General features: G+C 43.6%; 1 protein-coding gene across 1 annotated transcript in view; it reads right to left on the bottom strand.

Moving 5' to 3' along the window:
* Positions 1 to 20,387, bottom strand: part of LOC123770920 (transient receptor potential cation channel subfamily M member-like 2) — a 317,900-nt gene that overhangs the window by 23,695 nt on the left and 273,818 nt on the right. The window contains exons 17-18 of the mRNA XM_069306032.1: positions 17,762 to 18,010; positions 7,446 to 7,641 (exon numbers count right to left, since the gene is read on the bottom strand). Of these exons, the coding sequence (XP_069162133.1) occupies positions 7,446 to 7,641; positions 17,762 to 18,010 (445 nt within the window). The remainder of the gene's footprint in view (positions 1 to 7,445; positions 7,642 to 17,761; positions 18,011 to 20,387) is intronic.

The raw sequence follows: 20,387 nt of genomic DNA on the forward strand, positions 1-20,387 counted from the left end.
GCCATCCAAAAACATAAGCGGGACTGCAGCGCCACCAATGCCACCAGAGGGAGAGACAAGGAAGCGGTCCAAGAATCCCACATAAGACCCAGCTCAGTCCGAACCAGAAGGAACCAAATGAGACTTCCTCCAGTGCACCAAGAACCCAAACCCGACGAGCTGGAAAAGAACCAAATCCCTGGCGAACAGACACGTGGATTGGCTGGGAGCCCACACCAGCCAATCGTCGAGGACACCCAGAACTCTAATCTTTATCAGATGCAAATGGGTCACCATGACCTGGGTAAGGCGTGTGAATATGTGAGGTATCAAATCCAAACTGGAAGGAGGGCAACGAAAACGGTAAGCCTGTCGCCCCATAACTAAAATCAAGCCAATCGCTGAACCCGGATGAATCGAGACATGTCAATATGCATCCCGGAGACCAGAGACACCATCCAGGCACATGGCTCCAAAAGCAGCCAGACTAGAGACAGAGTGGTCATCTGAAAGGAGGGGCAAAAGACCCAGGGGATCAGATGGGACAAGTCCAGTATGATTCGCAGATCTGCCCAGTCCCGTTTCGGAACTGAAAACAGGAGGAGAACCCACTCCAGGATGACCTGACAGAGCGCATGGAAAGAGGCCCACCCTGCTAACCCCGAAGGAGAAGGAACAACCCAACGCCACCGCAGGCCGGAGGAAACGACCCAAAATGCCCACTAATCGTGGGTCCAGGCAAAAGCAAACCAGCGCAAGCCTTCCCCCCTATTGCCCCGTCGATGAGGCGAACTGCAAAAGAACTGACGACCCCTACGAGGTCGTCAGAACTGACGACCCCTACGAGCCATGACTCCGCAGGAAGGGCCAATCCCGAATTTGGCAGAACTGGCTTACGGCGACCAAAGAAACCCTGATACTTGGCACGACACTTCGAGGCAGGGCCACTCCTCCCTCCCCCCCCCCCCCAGAGAACCAACAAGTCCGACATAGGCCAGCAGCTAGACGAAACCGCCAAAAGAAAGTGCTGTTTGCACAGTCTGCGATGGTGCAACGTACAAAAATAGGATGAAAATCTAAGAGCCAGGGCCCAAGACGAATCCAAAGAATGGATTAGCACCGCCTGTCAACATGTAAGGCGAGAAGTGAAGAACAGAGACACCACCTCCCTCAGAAACGGTGTATACAACTTCAACAAGGCAGCCGACGCCCAAGATGCCGTAGCAAGCACACCTGACACTGGCCTGGACACCAGCTCCTCCACACACATCCTGAGCCAGTCCAAAGACAGCTCAACAGGGAAAAGAAGCGCAAGACCGAAGCCAAGTGCTCACGGGCGTACAAATCCTCGGCCACCAGGGATACCAAAAGGGAGGGAACTTGCATGTGAAGCCGCACCTGGCCAACATCATGAGGAAGGACGGGGGCGAACAAGAACGCATTGAGGTGCTCCAACTTGCACCCCAGGTAAACCTGAATGACTGTAGTCAACTCCTGTCATTCAAGTGTGTGGTCCGACAAAATGAGTACCAAGCCCCCAACGAAAAGAAATGGCAGTCTGCCAGCTAGGAAGACTCCAGCACCTCGTAACGCACCCAACAAGGAAAAGAGGAGCAAAACTCAAAAGAAGAAGGCTTCATTATCGAGATGTAATCCGGATCTCGCAGGAGGTAAGCTGCAAGAGCCTCCCAAACACCTTTCTCGGTGGGATGTTGGAAGCCAAAAACCTCCAGTAGGAGGGAACCGAAGAACCGAACCTGGGGAGGAGACGAACTCATAACAAAATCGTACAGGGAGGGGGGATAGGAAAACCCCTCCCCTGAATCAACAACCCTTTCTGAGGATACCAACACCCAAGTAGGGTCAATTGGGGCAGACTTCCCCCACCCCCAAGTCAACTCCTCTCCAGCCCCAGAATCCTCCACAACAGGACCTGGGGCCAAGTCGTCCTCCAAACCCTCTGCCTCTGGAGAAAAAGCAGAGTTCACCGGAAAAGCAGGGATGAAGGGGGCCCGCTGGCGTGACCCAAAAGCTCCGGCAGGAGGAACGAGCTCGAATGCCTCCGCCGTTGATCCGGAGGGGACAATCCCCGAATCCTCCCAAGTCTCACTACCAGTATAATCCAAGCAGGGCAGCTGCAAGGCATCAGGAAAGGCAACCTTGCACGTTGCTGCAACCTAAACTTCGCGTGCAACGCTAAAGCTGCCTGCATCCGAATATCAGTCTCAGTGAACTGGGTGAATGGAGTACAAGCAAAGAACACCACTAGCAGGACTCCGGGTCAAAGGTGTCACTGACCCAACAGACAGCATGGCGGAGGTAGACGGTGAGTGTCACCATGAGACTAGGGGACAGAACAACCTTAAAACTCGCACAAGGCGAGGTGGAACTCGGTCGCCTCCATCGGACAACTAAGCCCCAATGTGGGCTTCTAGAACCCTTAGGCTGACTGCTAAGGGAAGCCCAGGTGAGGTACTGCTAACCAGTTATCCCAGAGCTACCAAACAAACAAACTAAAAGCTGAACCCCTGTGACGTGTGCAAGCATGGGGACCTATGCATATCTCAGACAGCTGCACAGTAGCTCGCGCCACAGCCAGCGACGAAACTACCTCCTACCCAAGGCCAAACAGGAGTAAGAACCACCCCAGCTGAACCCCAAGGGTGGGCAATCACCGAGCAGCAACAGAACCTTGAGGAGGTAGTTCCCGAATGGCTCAGGGAAGATAACCCTAGGGCGCAGGGGCAGTACTTATAGGACACCTAGGGAAGGTAGCCAAGGTACTATTGTGTAACTCCTGGCTCGCACACCACCAACACAGCAACAACACCGCTAAGCAGCACTGCGCAAAGAGTGGAGCCAGAGCGATCGACCGTCACCATCACAACAGCCTCTTGAACTGAGGAGATTTGCCAGCGTGAAGGTCAGGGGAACCCTCGTTCCCCTGCCATGGAGGGGGGGAGGGGGGGATTTGCACAGGCAGATGCACGAGGGTTGTTGTGACATGTTTGTTTCCTAGTTTTTGATTGGGGAGTTCTGTTTGCTAGTTTGGCTTTCGGTTTGCAATTTTTGACCAGCAGTAGTTTGTTTTGGAATTCCTACCTTTCTGGGTGTCTGACCTGGTAGATCGCAGACAAAGACTGCTTTCAATTACACGAGGGTGTCTTTAGGGCATTGCTCCTTATACCTCTCATGAGGGGGGCCAGGTTCTGGCTCTGGTCCCCGATAGACCTAGAGCTCCTTAGATTGACTGTTGCAACGGTCTAATATATACACATTAGCCCGGTAAAGCTCCAGGGAGCCGAAGAGGCTCTCCACTCTAAGAGGTATTTTGATGTTCTATATTTTTTTTTATTCCAATGAAAAGTTAGATAAAATGTGGCGTGTGTCCTTCATACACCTATTATTTTTTTATTAATATTAATGTATGTTATAAAATGATATAAACATTTAATAAATTAACATGAAAAACTTGTTTTAATATATAAGGGAACAAATAGTGTTATATAAGCCAATATTAGCTATATCGAAAAAAATATATAATACAATATCTTTGAGTAACTAAATGTTTTAAGAATGTCTCAGACGATTATGAAACAACATTCACAATTCATATATGTAATGTATAGAATTTAATTATTAAACATGAACAAAATATATTTTTTAATATAAAAGAGAAACTAGTGTAAGAAAAGACAGAATTTGCCAAATTACAGTAAGAAATAATTTTACAATTCATGGATTAAATATTGATCATGTGCCTGTTGAACTATACTTGCAACTTTTCTTTCCCACGACTCTATGGAAACGTTATTGAAAGTTGCAACAACGTGTTGTGTTTGCTGGGTGATGACTCTTAATACTGTTTTGGCCGCAATGAAAGGCATTGTATCAAGTTATGTATTGAAATCTCTTCTAAAAACCGCAGAGTTCACAATTCTTGTTTGCATACATTTGAGAAAAAATTAATTATTACAAATATATTTTGCATAAATATTTATATTGGTATGATGAATTAACGACAATATAATTGGAACTGTAAGGATATCCAACATATGGGATATTTAGCATGGGGGTTAATGATGTCACCAATAGCAGCATGTGACAATGAAAATGATGTCACATAAAACGCCATTACAGGAAGTATAACTTAAAAAGAATGCAGTTGAGATCTGAATATATTTGTAATTAAATGCATATTTTGCTACTTGCTTGGAGATTTCAATGCTACATGTAATTATGCTCTCACATGTCCAGGATGTTTGCTTTAACATTTTAATATTATTTGAGTAACTGAACCCAGCAACGCCAGATATAATTACGCTGGTGGACAGTATGGGGATTAAGTACTCCGTCATAGACTCTTGCAATGTATGGATTTAGCCAGGGTATATACTGGTAGGCTATTCAACGAATTAAGATTTTATAGTAAAAAAATATTTGGTTTGTGAAGAGTGATAGATTTCTGAATGATTACTCCGTTAAAGCTTTGTGGGTATAAATAGGAGATGCTGTTGTGCACGGGCCTTCTGCGGATTCTTATGGTTTGATAAACAATCTTTGACTATACCCTAAAAATATTAGCAATAAATAATCAATCTTTGGATGGACACCAAAAATATATGTTACAAATTAAATAATCTTTAACTAGTCACTAAAAACATTTGGAAACTAATATGCAATCCTTATCTGCATTCTCTAGATAGGCAAGGAGTTGGGGGGTGAGAAATGCAAGTGGATGAATTGATGCATCTGATTATGGACCAGTAGGGCTTTTGCAGGTTCCTTGCCTTTTATATATGAATGTGTTTGGGTGGATAGAAATAGTGGCTGAAGTTTTCTTAATTCTTAGAGGTGAGATGATTAGGATATATATTTCTATACATTTGAAAGAGTTTAGATGGAAAATAAATATAATATGTAGGTAAAAGTATATTTCTGCTGTTTAATTCTAATGTTCAATCTTTCGATGACCCTTCAAGCTAATATAGTTATGGGGACGTAAGAACGAGACTCTAGGAGCAATTATTCTTTTTCTGAAGGAACAAAAGTCCCGACGAACAATTATAGTTTACTTGGGACAGAAAAACGAATCCAGACAAGCAATCGTTGAAAAAAAAACAATGTTGATTGCTCGTAGAGCCTTTTTACGCTACTGTTTGTAATTGGGACATGAGGCAGGTGGATGAGGGGAAGACATTAGGCAAGTGGATGAGGGGAAGACATTAGCCAAGTGGATGAGGGAAAGACATGAGTCAGGTGGATGAGAGGAAGACATGAGGCAAGGGGTGTTGGATATTTCCAACATCGAATACAGCATTGTTGTATTCTCATTACTTATTACTAACCATACTAAATATTGTAGTAAGTAAAATTAACAACTCGTAGAATTCTCATGTACTAATAATTCATCTGTGCATTAGGCTAGAATTCTCACGTCACCTGACGCCAGTATTGCGTCAGATTTCCTTACAGTAAACACATTATATCCAATTTGTGTGAGAATTAAATACGATTCTCCATAATTAAAGCATTCTGTATGACAACTGATTGCAGACGAATTGTTCTCTAACTAAAAGCCGAATAGAGCGTTAGAATCATAGCGTCTACCTCGCGATAGAGTTAACGTCATCAATGAATGCCATGGGGAGACATTAATTCCTCTCCCTTATATATTTACTATTCTTAAATTGGTAAATAATAATAATTTGTTCCTCTAAATAATAAACCCGTCCAGTCTTTAACGTTTCAAACGCAAATGCGAGAAATATTAATGTTCGAGACAAAAATTTGTTTTATGAACGTCGACTCGGCGTGGGTGAGAGGGACGCCATCCTCCTCAGTACGCGGATACGTGCAGAGCCGAAAGGAAGCAAATCTGCGCTTACCGTACTCATAAGAATACGCCATTGTCCAGCAAATAGGACAGGTGTTATCCATCCACAGATGAAAGCCGCCACTGTGAGGCGTGAATGACCTCGCAGATAATATCTTCAACTAGTGCTGGTGTTAAATAAGGGACCCCTTGATTTGGTTCCTGACGACACGTGATCAGCCAACTTGAAGCGCATCACTATCCAGGATAGGTTCACCGGAGCCTGGGATGCGAAAATACGGCAATCTTAATACTTATACAGTGCCCACAGCTAAGTACTCCTTTATTTGATGCATCATTTACAGGTCTGATAATAGCAGGGTGATTGTTCGTTATGAAGCGAGATAACACCTATTAACAGGTGATTAGCATTTCATCTGTAAATCTTAACATTTTTTAATATAAATTGAGTAGTTAAATCAATTGCTACTGGTAGTTATTTATCTTGCAGCCCGAGAGAAGAATTCCTCATGCTGCCTTCTCCATGTTGAACCGTACCATTCGTCAGTGTACCGGATCTGGAGATTAAGAGGACTTCTATGGTTATCTAAAGGAATCTGCTTCAAGCTAAGATTTATTTCCTTTTTATCCATTCCTTTGCAATTTGATTTATTCAGAATGTTTTGAGATTAATGTATGATTTACTGTAACTCATTATTATGCTCATATTTATATTCCTCTTTATGTGAATGATATTAGTTTAACATTACCTTATAGGATTAGATTATTATTAATTGAATTAGTGAACGAACCACACTAATTCCTGGACGTACTTACCTCCAGTAATAACCCCCCAATGTAGGTGTTTGAGGTTTGTTTCTTTAATAATACAGCCCATTAATTATTATTATGATCATGCTTTCTAGTTATATCCATAGTCACTGGTTTCCTCTAGAAATTATCCAATGATCTGAAATTCTCAGTTTCCCTCTTTATTTTAAAAGCGGGTGGTCCTTCGCAATTTTAATTTATTACATTAATTATTAATTAATCAGAATCAAGCCCAAATATCCCACAAGTGGATGAGGGGAAGACATGAGTCAGGTGGATGAGGGGAAGACATGAGGCAGGAGGATAAGGGAAAGACATGAGGCAGGAGGATAAGGGGAAGACATGAGGCAAGTGACGATGGAAGTAAATGAGGCAGGTGGATGATGGGAGTAAATGTGGCAGGTGATGATGGGAGTAAATGTGGCAGGTGATGATGGGAGTAAATGTGGCAGGTGGATGATGGGAGTAAATGTGGCAGGTGATGATGGGAGTAAATGTGGCAGGTGATGATGGGAGTAAATGAGGCAGGTGGATAAGAGTAAATGAGGCTGGTGATGATGGGAGTAAATGAGGTAAGTGGATGATGGGAGTAAATGAGGCAGGCAAACAGATTGAGGCAAGATGTAGTAATTAATCACAGTCAGGGAGGTAGAGGTAGGCAAACAAAGATGGGGAAGCAGGGGTAGGCATGCAACAGAGGTCGTAGATCAGAGACAGACAAGCAGAGGCAGACAAGCAGAGGCAGAAAAGCAGTGTCAGAAGCAGAATGAGAGAAGCAAAGGCAGGAAACAGAGTAAAGCAGACGGAGAGAAGTGCAGACCTGCTATCTCCTGGAGCTGGAGTTCGCCGAACATCTGCCAGTAGGGTGTGAGGAGGACCTGCTCCATGATGGCGCCGAGGGCGGAGGAGTTGAGGTGGAGAGCGTCCCTGGCCGGATGCATCAGCGCCTGCGACGCTATCCCGAACCCCAGCAGGAAGATCACCAGCAGCGCCATGAACACCACCACCTCCGGGATCTGAACACATCATATTGAATACCGTCATAAACACCAGCACCTCCAGACTCGCTGCCGGCGCCATTGCTAGCAGGCCGCGCACGGTTATGTTCTCTGGAAACCTAAGATCTCAGCAGTCATCATCTCAAATCGTCGCAGTTTTTTTAGGAAGAGCCAATCAATACTCCAAGACCTAGAGAATATCTTGTTTGGAAGGAAACAATACCGATTTTGTCTACAATTGATGGACAAACAACGTTGTTGATTAGCTCATATACTGCTGACTGATATTCTGCACACCTCAATATACAGGCGACCCAAACTGTCGTACTGCAACTATCACCCCATGACCGATTATTATTATTTTTTGTTTGTTTGTGAGGATCATCGTATCTCTGACCAGGTCAATTTGAGTCCTACCCTGAAGGGCGAGGCGATACCCTTCAATCAGTGCCATAATGGGGCACCTTAGAAGGTGTATTGAGCCTGACAAGGAAAGGTAGACCACACCGCCTAAATAGGTATTAGGTTTCCCTGATTCCACCTGGGGGAAATCCAATACGTCATGGGGAAGTCAAAGAGAAAGAGGTAATGGAGGCAGCTTTTAGACAAAGAGGGACAGCGGGCCGAAGTGCAGCAGGCACCGAAGAAAACTGCTAGCGAGGCTACACCAAGTGCTTCTACCAGCAATACACTAGAAATAATGGAACTTGCGAAGACAGTACCAGTCACACACCAGCCAGTGTCAGACAATGTACCATTCTCAAGAACCCAGATATAGGGCAACATTATGAGACAAGAGAGGACACCACCAGTCTCACAGCAGGGATCGTCACATTCTGCCCATCTTTCAAAAATCAAGATAATGCAGACAGACCACTTTCCTACAGCATATGGAAAAGTGACGGAAATGGAAAAGGAACAACCAGAGCTCAAACTTTCTATCACAGTCAACCTGAAAGAAGAAATTATAATGACACCACGAGACTAACTGACTGAAAATAACTTAGAAAAAATAACAGTCCTGCAAGGGAAATCTATATGATTGGAAAGCTGGGCCTCTCAGAAAGACAAACATCAGTCGTGCTTTCGGGTTACCCCAGTCAACTTTCCACTGGTTCCAATACTAAAACACAAGCAAATCCTGAATGCAGAACGATCCCGCACAAAAGTAGACAAAGCAGTGACACGTCAGGTTCTGGTGACCGTCATGGGACATGTACCAGAAACATTCAATCTTGGAATTAGGGGAATATACCGGCAGAGACCATACGTCCCGGAACCCCTGCGCTGCTTCAGGTGTCAGAAATACGGCCACCATCAATTACGCAGCACCGGTCAGGAGAGAAGTGTGCAGCCCAAGACATCCAACCAGAGACAGTATGGCCAAGCACAAGGACAATGAGACTATAACAGCCAAATGTCCATATCGTGGGGGCAAACATTTTGCCTGTAGCACAACCTGCTCTGCACGGAAACAAAAGTGAAGAGAGCTCAGGCCAGGATTATCACGCAGACCAGCACTACATACACCAACACCAACGTCTGGAACACTCGTACACAGCAGAGACCCACTCTCAATGAGCAAAATTTCCCGAATCTACTAACTCCTAAACAGAAAATATACAAAAACTGCAGAAATGCAACAAAAGCAAAATCGCAGAAAGCAATCACTTACGAAATGAACACAAGAAATTTCCAGTTTTAGCGAGGTCCAGCTGAAAAACACCGTGAAAATCCCGGCAGAGACCATTATCAATTGCCTACAGATGACGTAGAACGACTCACAACAACAGACTCAAGAAATCACTTGTGTAATAATTGATAAGATCGTGCAGCAGACCACATTTACACAAGAAATAGACAGTTTGAGAAAGGACGAAGCACAAGAGGACAAACAACGCGACATGGAGATACAGACTACCAACAACAGTCGAGTAGTCAAGACACCAGACTTTCAAGATTCACTAAAGCACCTGCAAGATGCAGTGGCGACACAAAATCAACGAAATCTTACAACACACGAGACAGATATCAACAGGGAATTCAGTCTGATTTGCAACAACACCAATAAAAAAGTTTTGATCAGCAGAGATGCGCAGATTTCAACAACACAAGAGGCGGGCATGAGCAATAAATGAAGCCCGATATATAGCAACATCAACAACGAAATACTGGATGACAGAGATGTACAGAATCCGGCAACAAAAGAAACGGCAATGAGCAATCAATGCAGTCCGATGTGCAGCAATACCAACAGCAAAGTGATGGACAAAAGAGATGACCAGATTCCAACCATGCAGGGAATGACCATGAGCAATCAGTGCAGTCTGATTTGCAGCGACACGACTTGCGACGTGGAGAATACAGAGATTGATTCCGAAGAGGAGTTCTACTGTGACAGGCATTACCAACCGAAACCATCATCTGGTCATTACGAATACTGCACTGGAACATACAAGATCTTGGAAATATAAACCACAACATTTAGGAAGCTGCAATTAGTACGACAACAGATATAATTGTTTTGGAAGAAACTATTTTTCCAGCCACGATGTCCTTCAGATTAGCTGGATATCAGCAATATATTATTCCGTATGAACAGCGGAGACAACACGAGTTAATGCCCCTAAACAGAAACACCAAACCCAGCAAGAAAATAGTCCCAGTTTCATGTGGGGATGGAGTAGAGGCATTAACAGTAACAGAAAATATAGCTAATATTGAGCTCCTCATATTCAATGTCTACAAGCCCCCTAGGCGTAAACTAGATGCAGAGAAAGTGCTTGCCTTGGCAACACACGTAAATGGAATTATTGCTGGGGATTTTGATACTCATCATCAAGAGTTAGGTGCGATTGGGCCAGCTGGTGCATATGGGCGCCATTTAGCTGCATCTCTGCTAGAAATAACTGAAATTTCACTTCTTAATACTGGGGAACCCACAAACATTCTAAGGGGTTCCTGTGATGTTACATTAATCTCAACAGCACTCAAACATCAGGCGAAGTGGGAGGTAGACCCGGTGATCACCAGTGGCCACTATGCTACTGTCACAACACTAAACGTAGAACGACTTCCCACACCTGCATAACCTAGGTTGAATTTAAAAATGGCCAACTGGAATATATACCAAGAGGAACTTGAAAAAGGGTTTGCGACATACACGCCTCCTGAAGACTTGAACATACACGACACTAATCTCCAGAAAGTCATTGCAGCTGCTGCAAACAAAGCCATTCTAGTCATTTCCCAGGAAACGAAAAACGAAAGAACTATTGGTTCTATAGTAATGAAGTTAAAGAACGAAACCTGAGTCAACATCTTCAGAAAACATTTGAAGAGAAACCCCACACCAGAAGGAAGACCTCTGCTAAGGGCAGTGATATCTGAAGCAAGACGAGTTTCCAAAGAGGTAAAGAAGGCAAGATAGTTTGAGTGGTGTCAAACTCTGAATGAACATTGTAGTAGTGGCAAAATATGGGGCCAGATTATAATCATAACGGGTCGACCAGTCCGACCACAGGCATGTATTCAACCATTGCAGGAGGATGAGAAACTTGCTCTCCAATTTGCTGAAAGAACAGCTTCATATCAGCTTCCTGTATTGGTCAGAAGGCCGCAGAAACAATTAAAACAAGAAAGGTTGCCAGCAATTCATGAGAGAATAGTTACAAATAATGAATGTGATTGTCCTTTCACCTAACAAGAACTAATCAGAGCCAAAAAAGGTGATAAAGACACTGTAACAGGTGCTGATAACATTGCATACTCAATGATCGCACTGCAGATTCTGCTGGAGATCTAGGGATATTGGACGATATTAATGCATCTTGGCAGCAAGGCAAACTGTTGACCTCTTGGAAGAAAGCAGACATCATTCCGATTCCAAAGCTGAAAGAACCAGGCAATTACAGGCCCATTTCATTAACATCATGCATCAGTAAAACTGTAGAACGGATGGCCTTATAGGCTCCTGAGGAAGACTGGAAACCTGCATAAGCACACATTTGGCTTCACTAGAAGAGTACGTACTGCCAACTGTATGGCAACTTTACTAGGAACAGCTAACGCAGGTCTGGCAATACTGACCTTCATTGATCTAGAAAAAGCATTCGAACTTGCAAGCCTGCAGGCAATTTGACACCCCTAGAAGCCCTTTACGCTAGGGGCCTGACGGCTGAGTGAACAGCGCTCAAGATTCGTAGTCCTAAGGGTCCGGGTTCGATCCTCGGCAGAGGCAGAAAGAAATGGGCAGAGTTTCTTTCACCCTGATGCCCCTGTTGAAAAAAAAACAGTTGATTGACAGTTGAGAGGCCCAAAGAGCCAGAGCTCAACCCCCACAAGCACAACTAGGTGAGTACCTTAGTTAAAAAAGACGAAGGCAAAATATGCTAGCATGGAATCAAGATTAAGTTAGTCACAAGTATGACAGAGTAAAGCTGCAAGAACAAGCATCGGACTACCACTTGCACGAGAATGGGACTCCACAAGGAGGAGTCCTCAGTCCTAGTCTTTTTAACATCCTTATGGAAAACCTCGTTACCATGACATTTGCAGAGGGGGTTAAATTGCTAAGTTATGCTGATGATATAGCATTAGTCATCACAGGCCCTTCACTTTTAAATAAAGAACATATGGCGCTAGATAAAGTAACATCTGAATTCAGTATTTCAGGGATAGAAATATCTGACCAGAAGTCTAAGGAAATGAGACTAGGTTGCAGCACTCCAGACAGGCACCTACGCATTCAAGACATTAACCTTCAGTGGGTTACACAATATCAATATCTCGAAGTGAGAGTAGATTGTAAAATGACATTCAACAAACAAAATCAATATCTGAAGGAGGAAGCAAAATCACGACTGATTATAATGAGAGCAATCACAGGACCCCATCGAGGAGCTGGACACAAACTGTTCAGGAAATTTTACCAATACGCCGTTTGTTCCCTGGTTGATTATGCAGCGCCTGCCTTACTCACTCTTTCTCTGGGCCAGTGGGGAAACATTGAGGTTATTCAAAATGATACAATGCAAGCCATAACAGGGGTTATCTTGAGGATATCTTGAGATGATTTCGGGGCTTTAGTGTCCCCGCGGCCCTGTCCTCGACCAGGCCTCCACCCCCAGGAAGCTGCCCGTGACAGCTGACTAACACCCAGGTACCTATTTTACTGCTAGGTAACAGGGGCATAGGGTGAAAGAAACTCTGCCCGATGCTTCTCGCCGGCGCCTGGGATCAAACCCAGAACCACAAGATCACAAGTCCAGCATACTTTCCACTCTGCCGACTGGCTCCCTTGAAAGTTCCCTTGGGTTCCCGTAGGTTCCCTTGGGTTCCCAGATGGACTAAAATTCTGAGCCTAATACTAGAAACCAAACTAACATCGATTGAAATAACGGTAAAAGGGCTTGCTGTGTGCATGATGACCAAGATATTGACTAGACCACGAATCAGTTCACTTAAATAGATAATCACTGGAGCACTAACTCAGGACAGAAGAGCCTAAAATACTAACATGTGGGCCAATTGTGTTATAAATAACATCAATACATCCGATATAACAAATGTAATCACTGAGAAGGGTGTTGACGAAATACATGTAGACTTTGTTATGCAAGCCCCTTGGGAATCGTTGCCTTTGAGATTATGGCTAAAGAAGGAAAAAAGAAACAGACTAATTCTCATCTGCTATGTAATATTGCACAGATGCATATAGAAGCAAACTTGGCATCTAACAGCTTCACATATTTCACAGATGGATTAGTAGACCAGCAGGGACCGCAACTGCAGTTAAAGCAGGAAATTTTGTAGTTAGTTGGAGACTCTCAAACGGGTGATCAACTTTACAAAGATGCTAGCCATTCATAAGGCTTTGGAACATGCTCTAGCTGAACACCGACAACAAGTTATCATACATACTGATTCGAGAACTGCCATTGAAACCATGCACCAAGAACACATGCGTGACAACATCCATCTGATCACAAATATCATAACAGTAATGCAAATACTCAAACGTCAAGGCTGTCAGGTACTAATCATCTTGGTGCCAAGTCATGTGGTAATAATAGGGAATAACATTGCAGACGAAGCGGCAAAACTTGCAACTAAGAGAATAAATGCAGACATTCACATACCACAGAGAAAGATTAAGTACAGATTAAGAAAGAAATTTGAAATAGAGCAATGTAGAAAATGTACAGTGACCACAACACAGCAGTTGCAACATCAGGATCTGCGGGTTGGTACAAGAATTCAACCAACTACGAACCACTTATTTTGATGAAAGGGAACAGTAGAAAAACAGAAGTACACTTACATCGCATCAGGCTTAGATACCCATGTGAATGGGAATAGGCTTACAAGTTCCAGAAGATGAGAGGAAATGTCAGCACTGGAAAAATGCCCGACAGACCAATGGATCATTATCTACCACAGTGCACAGTTACAAAGCCAATAAAATATCAATTAAGATTTAGCAGAGCAGAAGTTGTTTTAACACATTGAGCATAATATTACTGAAGCGACGAAATGAGTCATAAATACGCAGTGTGTACCAAGGTAAAAGCTAAACAAGTAACACTTAGTGGGCCAGCCACAGGTTTAGGGCTTGCGCAAGAAAATCACAGCAACAACAAAAACAACAACAACAAATAACACCTCCTTGATCTGAACACACACAATACTGAACACTGCAATGAACACCAAACACCTCCAGGATTTGAACACACACTATATTGAACACCACCATGAACACCAACAACTCCAAGAAATGCCCGACTTAGAACTACAACATTATTTAACATAGTGCAAAGTTTCAAACCAAATAAGATTTTAACTGAGTTACAACAGAGCAGAAATTGTTAAACACATTAGGCATGCTCTTATTGAAGTCAAAAACACAACATATGAGTGTTGAAGTCAACATACAAGTCATAAATACTCCGCCTAAGCAAGACTGAAACGAGAAACGAGTAAATCTTATAGGGCCAGCCAGAGGCTTACGTCCCGTGCAGGTATATCCCTGCAAAACACAAACCAGCATTCTCTGGATCTAAACACAAACCACATTGAACAGCTTAGCTCAAACTTTACTAGGTTGTAAATAACAATAACTATGTTCCCTGCATATAGTACATCTGATCTTGTTCCCTCTATATAGTACACTTGGTCTTGTTCCCTCCACATATGTTACGACCCTGGGTTCCTTAGTTGGAAATCAGAGGTCAAATTGAGCTCTAAATAATTACTTTACATTAATTGATAGGACTGCTGATGCGTTTTTGTTCTTATCTTCCTTGCCAGACGTAAAACGAATCTTGTTTCTCACAGAGCATTAAGACTCTGGGCTTGTTGATTATTAAATATTTAACTAGTTATCAGCTATGTTTAGAAATGAGTAAAGTAACTAGTAACAAAGGCCGGCGAAGACTTGTATTGTTTGTAGCTGCACGATCAGCTAGATTATCTCCCGGCAACAACAACAACTTGGGGAGCTCGGAGACTGGAGGCTCTTGTGCTCTTCTCTGGACAACTGGGCTTGGGTCAACACCTTTCCTGTGTGGCTCTGTCTCCTCCTCTTCCTACTCCTCTCTTCCCTTATCCCATGCTGGGGTATGTCTCAGATAAGTTAATTAGTATTAAGGTATCGTGCTACTAGCTAGGTGTGTGTGTTTGATTTTTATGTATTGTGTAATATAAGCCAGTGTTTTGAGCATCCCTAAGTGTTTGTGTTTTGACTAGGGTACCACGTGGGGCTTAGCTACCCCAGGCTCCTTCAAGCATTTCATGTGCCTCTCTTCAAGTAGACTTTACCCTAGTTTTGTCCATGCCTTGTATCCTGCCTAAGTGGACCAAGGTAGTTAATGTAAGATAGTGTGGTAAAGTGTTGTTATTATAGTAATGTATATGGAGGGTTGTTAGAGGGTTTAATAAATAAGTTAGTTTTTGAAGTGTATCCATTAATCCTGTTGCATTGGTGTAGATGATTGTATACTAAACAGCAGATCTGTTTCTAAAACCTTGAAGTGTTAACAGGAACCTATGTTCCTTGGGGGGCCGGGCCTATCTATTCCACTGATTTTAATACATCTTGATTCTAGCTATTGGCCCTTCTCATTAATACTTCATACACCCCATAACAAGTAACATAATTCATAACAAGTGGTTGGCCTGACCAGGAGGAACGTTTTAATTGAAAAAAAATAGATTTTTGAGAGCCAAAAATAAAATTCTTGCTTGCAGAACGGTTGTGTGGTAGCCTAGGGTCCGGCTCAACTAGCAAAGGATACATCTTGCACTGACTGGACACCCAGCTGGATCACTTCACGATTGACGTAAGTGTGGCCTTGTGATAGGGGCCGTGCAAATTTTTGTTTTTTTCCAATTTTTATTTTTATTATTTCTTTGGCTAGGATCTAGAATAATTAGTGATGGAGGCTATGTTGCAGGAACTGGCAAAGGCACCTTCAGTAGTGGAGACTAAGAAGCTTACCAAAGCTAACCTAGTATTGTTAGGCAAGGAATTGGGCCTCGACTTAAATGAAACTAATAAAAAGTGTGTCATAACCAATGTAATTTTACAGAATTGCATAGACCAAGGCCTATTGGCAAGTGATACTATTTTATGCCAGGCCAGTCCAGCTGAAAGTGTAACTACTAGTAGAAATATGGAGTTAGAATTACAACTAGCCCAGTTAAGACTTGCAGAGCAAAAGGCTAGAGTAGCAGAGCAAGAGGCAAAATTGTTATAGCAAAATGCTAAAGTTGAGGAGCAAAGGCTCAAAAATGAGGCAGAAAGAATTAGAGCAATTACTGCTGTACCACCACCTGCCGGGGTCTCGAACCCCAGGCATTATGATAAAAAAGCATAACTTGCCTGAATTTTCAGAGTCAGACCCTGAAAGATTTTTCAACCATTTTCAGAGACTGGCCATGTCCATGAACTGGCCAGAGGAAGAGTGGGTGAAAATCCTACAGGGAAGACTTAGAGGTAAGGCCCAAGATATTTTTTATAAACATGCCTGACGACGCTTGTTTTGATTATAGTAAAGTCAGGGAACGGATCTTGAGGGCATATGAAATTAGACCTGAAGCTCACCGCCAAGTTTATCACAACCCTAGGCCTACTCACAACCAATCTATCACTGAATTTGCTAATGACCAAATAAGATTGTTTGAAAAATTTATTCGCTCGGCTAAAGCCGAAACATGCTAGACACTTAAAAATTTAGTTTTAGCGGAGAACTTTATAGATAATATGCCAGAGCCTGTAGCACGGTATCTTAGAGGAAGGACAGAGGTAGACTCTAATATTATGGATTTGGCCAAGATGGCAAAGCAAAGTTGGCGGGTAAAAGGCCCAATAAAAATAATTATAGCCCACATAATAACAAAACTTATACCCACAGCAAAAATTACACTGTACACCTGGTCTTGTTCCTACCTCTTACTACACCTGGTCTTGTTCCCTCCACATAGTACACCTGGTCTTGTTCCCTCCACATTGTACACCTGGTCTTGTTCCTACCTCTTACTACACCTGGTCTTGTTCCCTCCACATAGTACACCTGGTCTTGTACCCTCCACATTGTACACCTGGTCTTGTACCCTCCACATAGTATTCCTGACTCTCATACTTTCCCTTACACTTTCTGTGACACCCTCATGCCTCTCCTACACTCACTCACACTTCCAGCAAAATTCCTTCTGCCTCTTCTGCCTCTTGTACCCTACATCATACTTCCAGGAACACCCTCCTGCTTCTTGTATACTCCCTCAAACTTCCAGCAACACCCTCTTGCCTCTCGTACACTCCCTCGCAGTTCCAGGAACACACTTCTGCCACTCGTACACTCCTTCATACTTCCAGGACCATGCTCCTGTTTCTCGTACACTCCCTCACACTTCCAGCGACACCCTCCTGTCTCTCATACACTTCCTCATACTTTCAGGAACACACTCCTTCCTCTCGTACTCTCCCTCATATTTCTAGGAACACACTCCTGCCTCTCGTACACTTCCTTATACTTTCTGGAACATATTCCTGCCTCTTGTACACTCCATCACACTTCCAGGAACACACTCCTGTCTCTCGTACCCTTCCTCATACTTCCAGGAAAACACTGGTGCTCACCGTCTTGTATAAGATGAAGAGCTTGGGGCCGAGGTGGGTGCTGGCGTAGTAGATCCTGAAGAACCTGCAGTAGAAGAGGGCCGTGTTGATGGAGTAAGCCATGCGGCCCCAACTGAATGTCTCCCGGAAGAGGCGCAAGCAGAACGCTAATGATCCCATCAGCACCAACACCAAGTCAAACTTGTTCCACACGCTACTGGCCCAGTTGGCGAGCTGCTCCCGCACCGTCGGCAGTGTCTCTGACCCAATCTGGTGAGAGCACGACCATTAAGCCCGGTGCAAGAAACCCTTGGAGTGCGCGGCCAGGTAAACAAACTTTGGTGTTTGTTTCATATAAATGATGTAGTGGGTTAGTTTTACTCACCGTATGTGGATATTCAAAGGACTCATTAGTACTCACCGATATATCAGCAATTTTATCTTAACTGCTTATAAAACTAAATGTGGGTAAAGTTCACTTTCCCCATTAAACTTTTATATTAAAGAAATACCTTGTTAAATCCGTGTAGATCAAGTATTGTTGGAAATATGTATATTTTGTATAGAAATTTTATGTATACAGTAAACAGGACAATATAACACTTTTTAAATCAGGCACCGGACCCCATGTAGTGGTAATAAGTATTCCAAATGCATATATTAATAAGTATTTCAAACGACATTATGGGTTTGAAAATATTGTATTTATGGTTAGTTTTGAAGTTTAAACGATCAAAATTCTTAATGACAGCTATAATAGGAATATATCTCTTAAATACGGATAAAAATCGAATATTGGAATTCTCAGAGAGGAGAGTGTGCAAGAGAGGGAGAGGGAGATAGAGGCATAGTGGATCACCCGAGTGTTTATGGACTAAACTAAGCTTTTCATGTGTCATGCGGCCAAGTTAAAACAATTGGTAATAATATTTAAACAAAATATAAATTACTTTAACACCCCTATTACAACTGTCTTTATACACGAAATATAAAAGACAAATAAAATAAAAGCGTAAAAACAAATTTTAACTTCAATGACTTCGTTCGTAAGTCATCACGTGCTCGTGATTTTCGTCGTCGTGATGGTCGTCGTCGTGATGGTCGTCGTCGTGATTTTCGTCGTCGTGATGGTCATCGTCGTGATGGTCGTCGTCGTGATGGTCGTCGTCGTGATGGTCGTCGTCGTGATGGTCGTCGTCGTGATGGTCGTCGTTGTGATAGTGGTCATCATGATGGTCGTCGTTGTGATGGTCGTCGTTGTGATGGTCGTCGTCGTGATGGTCGTCGTCGTGATGGTCGTCGTCGTGATGGTCGTCGTTGTGATAGTGGTCATCATGATGGTCGTCGTCGTGATGGTCGTCGTCGTGATGGTGGTCATCATGATGGTCGTCGTTGTGATGGTCGTCGTCATGATGGTCGTCGTCGTGATGGTCGTCGTCTTGATGGTCATCATGATGGTCGTCGTCGTGATGGTCGTCGTCTTGATGGTCATCATGATGGTCGTCGTCGTGATGGTCGTCATCATGATGGTCGTCGTCGTGATGGTCGTCATCATGATGGTCGTCGTCGTGATGGTCGTCATCATGATGGTCGTCGTCGTGATGGTCGTCATCATGATGGTCGTCGTCGTGATGGTCGTCATCATGATGGTCGTCGTCGTGATGGTCGTCATCATGATGGTCGTCGTCGTGATGGTCGTCATCATGATGGTCGTCGTCGTGATGGTCGTCATCATGATGGTCGTCGTCGTGATGGTCGTCATCATGATGGTCGTCGTCGTGATGGTCGTCGTCGTGATGGTCGTCATCATGATGGTCGTCGTCGTGATGGTCGTCATCATGATGGTCGTCATCATGATGGTCGTCGTCGTGATGGTCGTCATCATGATGGTCGTCGTCGTGATGGTCACCCGAGTGTTTATGACCTAAACTTAGCTAGGGGCACCTAACAGCTAAGTGGACAGCGCTTCAGATTCGTAGTCCATAAGTTCCGGGTTTGATCCCCGGTGGAGGTGGAGTCAAATGTGGAAAAAAGTTTCTTTCACCCTCATGCCCCTGTTACCTAGCAGTAAATAGGTACCTGGGAGTTAGACAGCTACTATGGGCTGCTTCCTTTGTGGTGTGTAACAAAAAGGAGGCCTAGTTGAGGACCGGGCCGCGGGGACACTAAGCCCCGAAATCATCTCAAGATAACCTCAAGATGGTCATCGTCAGGTTATGGGGGTACAAGCAACACAGGGGGGAGGGGGGACTCAGTGTGTTAAAAGAGTCAGTGAATAAACTGTAAAAGGAAATTCAACTGAAAAAAATATGGATAATCGTCTGTGTTTGGCGTTGTGGTGAAATTTTATTTAATGTCACCATATTATTATTGTTGTTAATTTACGGGCGAAAAGTCACTGTGGATGTACGGTAAGGCACGTGTTTACATGTGAGGTACGGTATGATGTGTGTTTACATGTGAGGTACGGTATGATGTGTGTTTACATGTGAGGTACGGTATGATGTGTGTTTACATGTGAGGTACAGTATGGCATGTGTTTGCATATGAGGTATGGTATAGTGTGTGTTTACATGTGAGGTATGGTATGGTGCGTGCTTACATGTGAGGTACCATATGGCACGTGTTTACATGTGAGATATGGAAT

This window comes from Procambarus clarkii, chromosome 56, assembly GCF_040958095.1.
Source record: "Procambarus clarkii isolate CNS0578487 chromosome 56, FALCON_Pclarkii_2.0, whole genome shotgun sequence".
Classification (NCBI taxonomy): domain Eukaryota; kingdom Metazoa; phylum Arthropoda; class Malacostraca; order Decapoda; family Cambaridae; genus Procambarus; species Procambarus clarkii.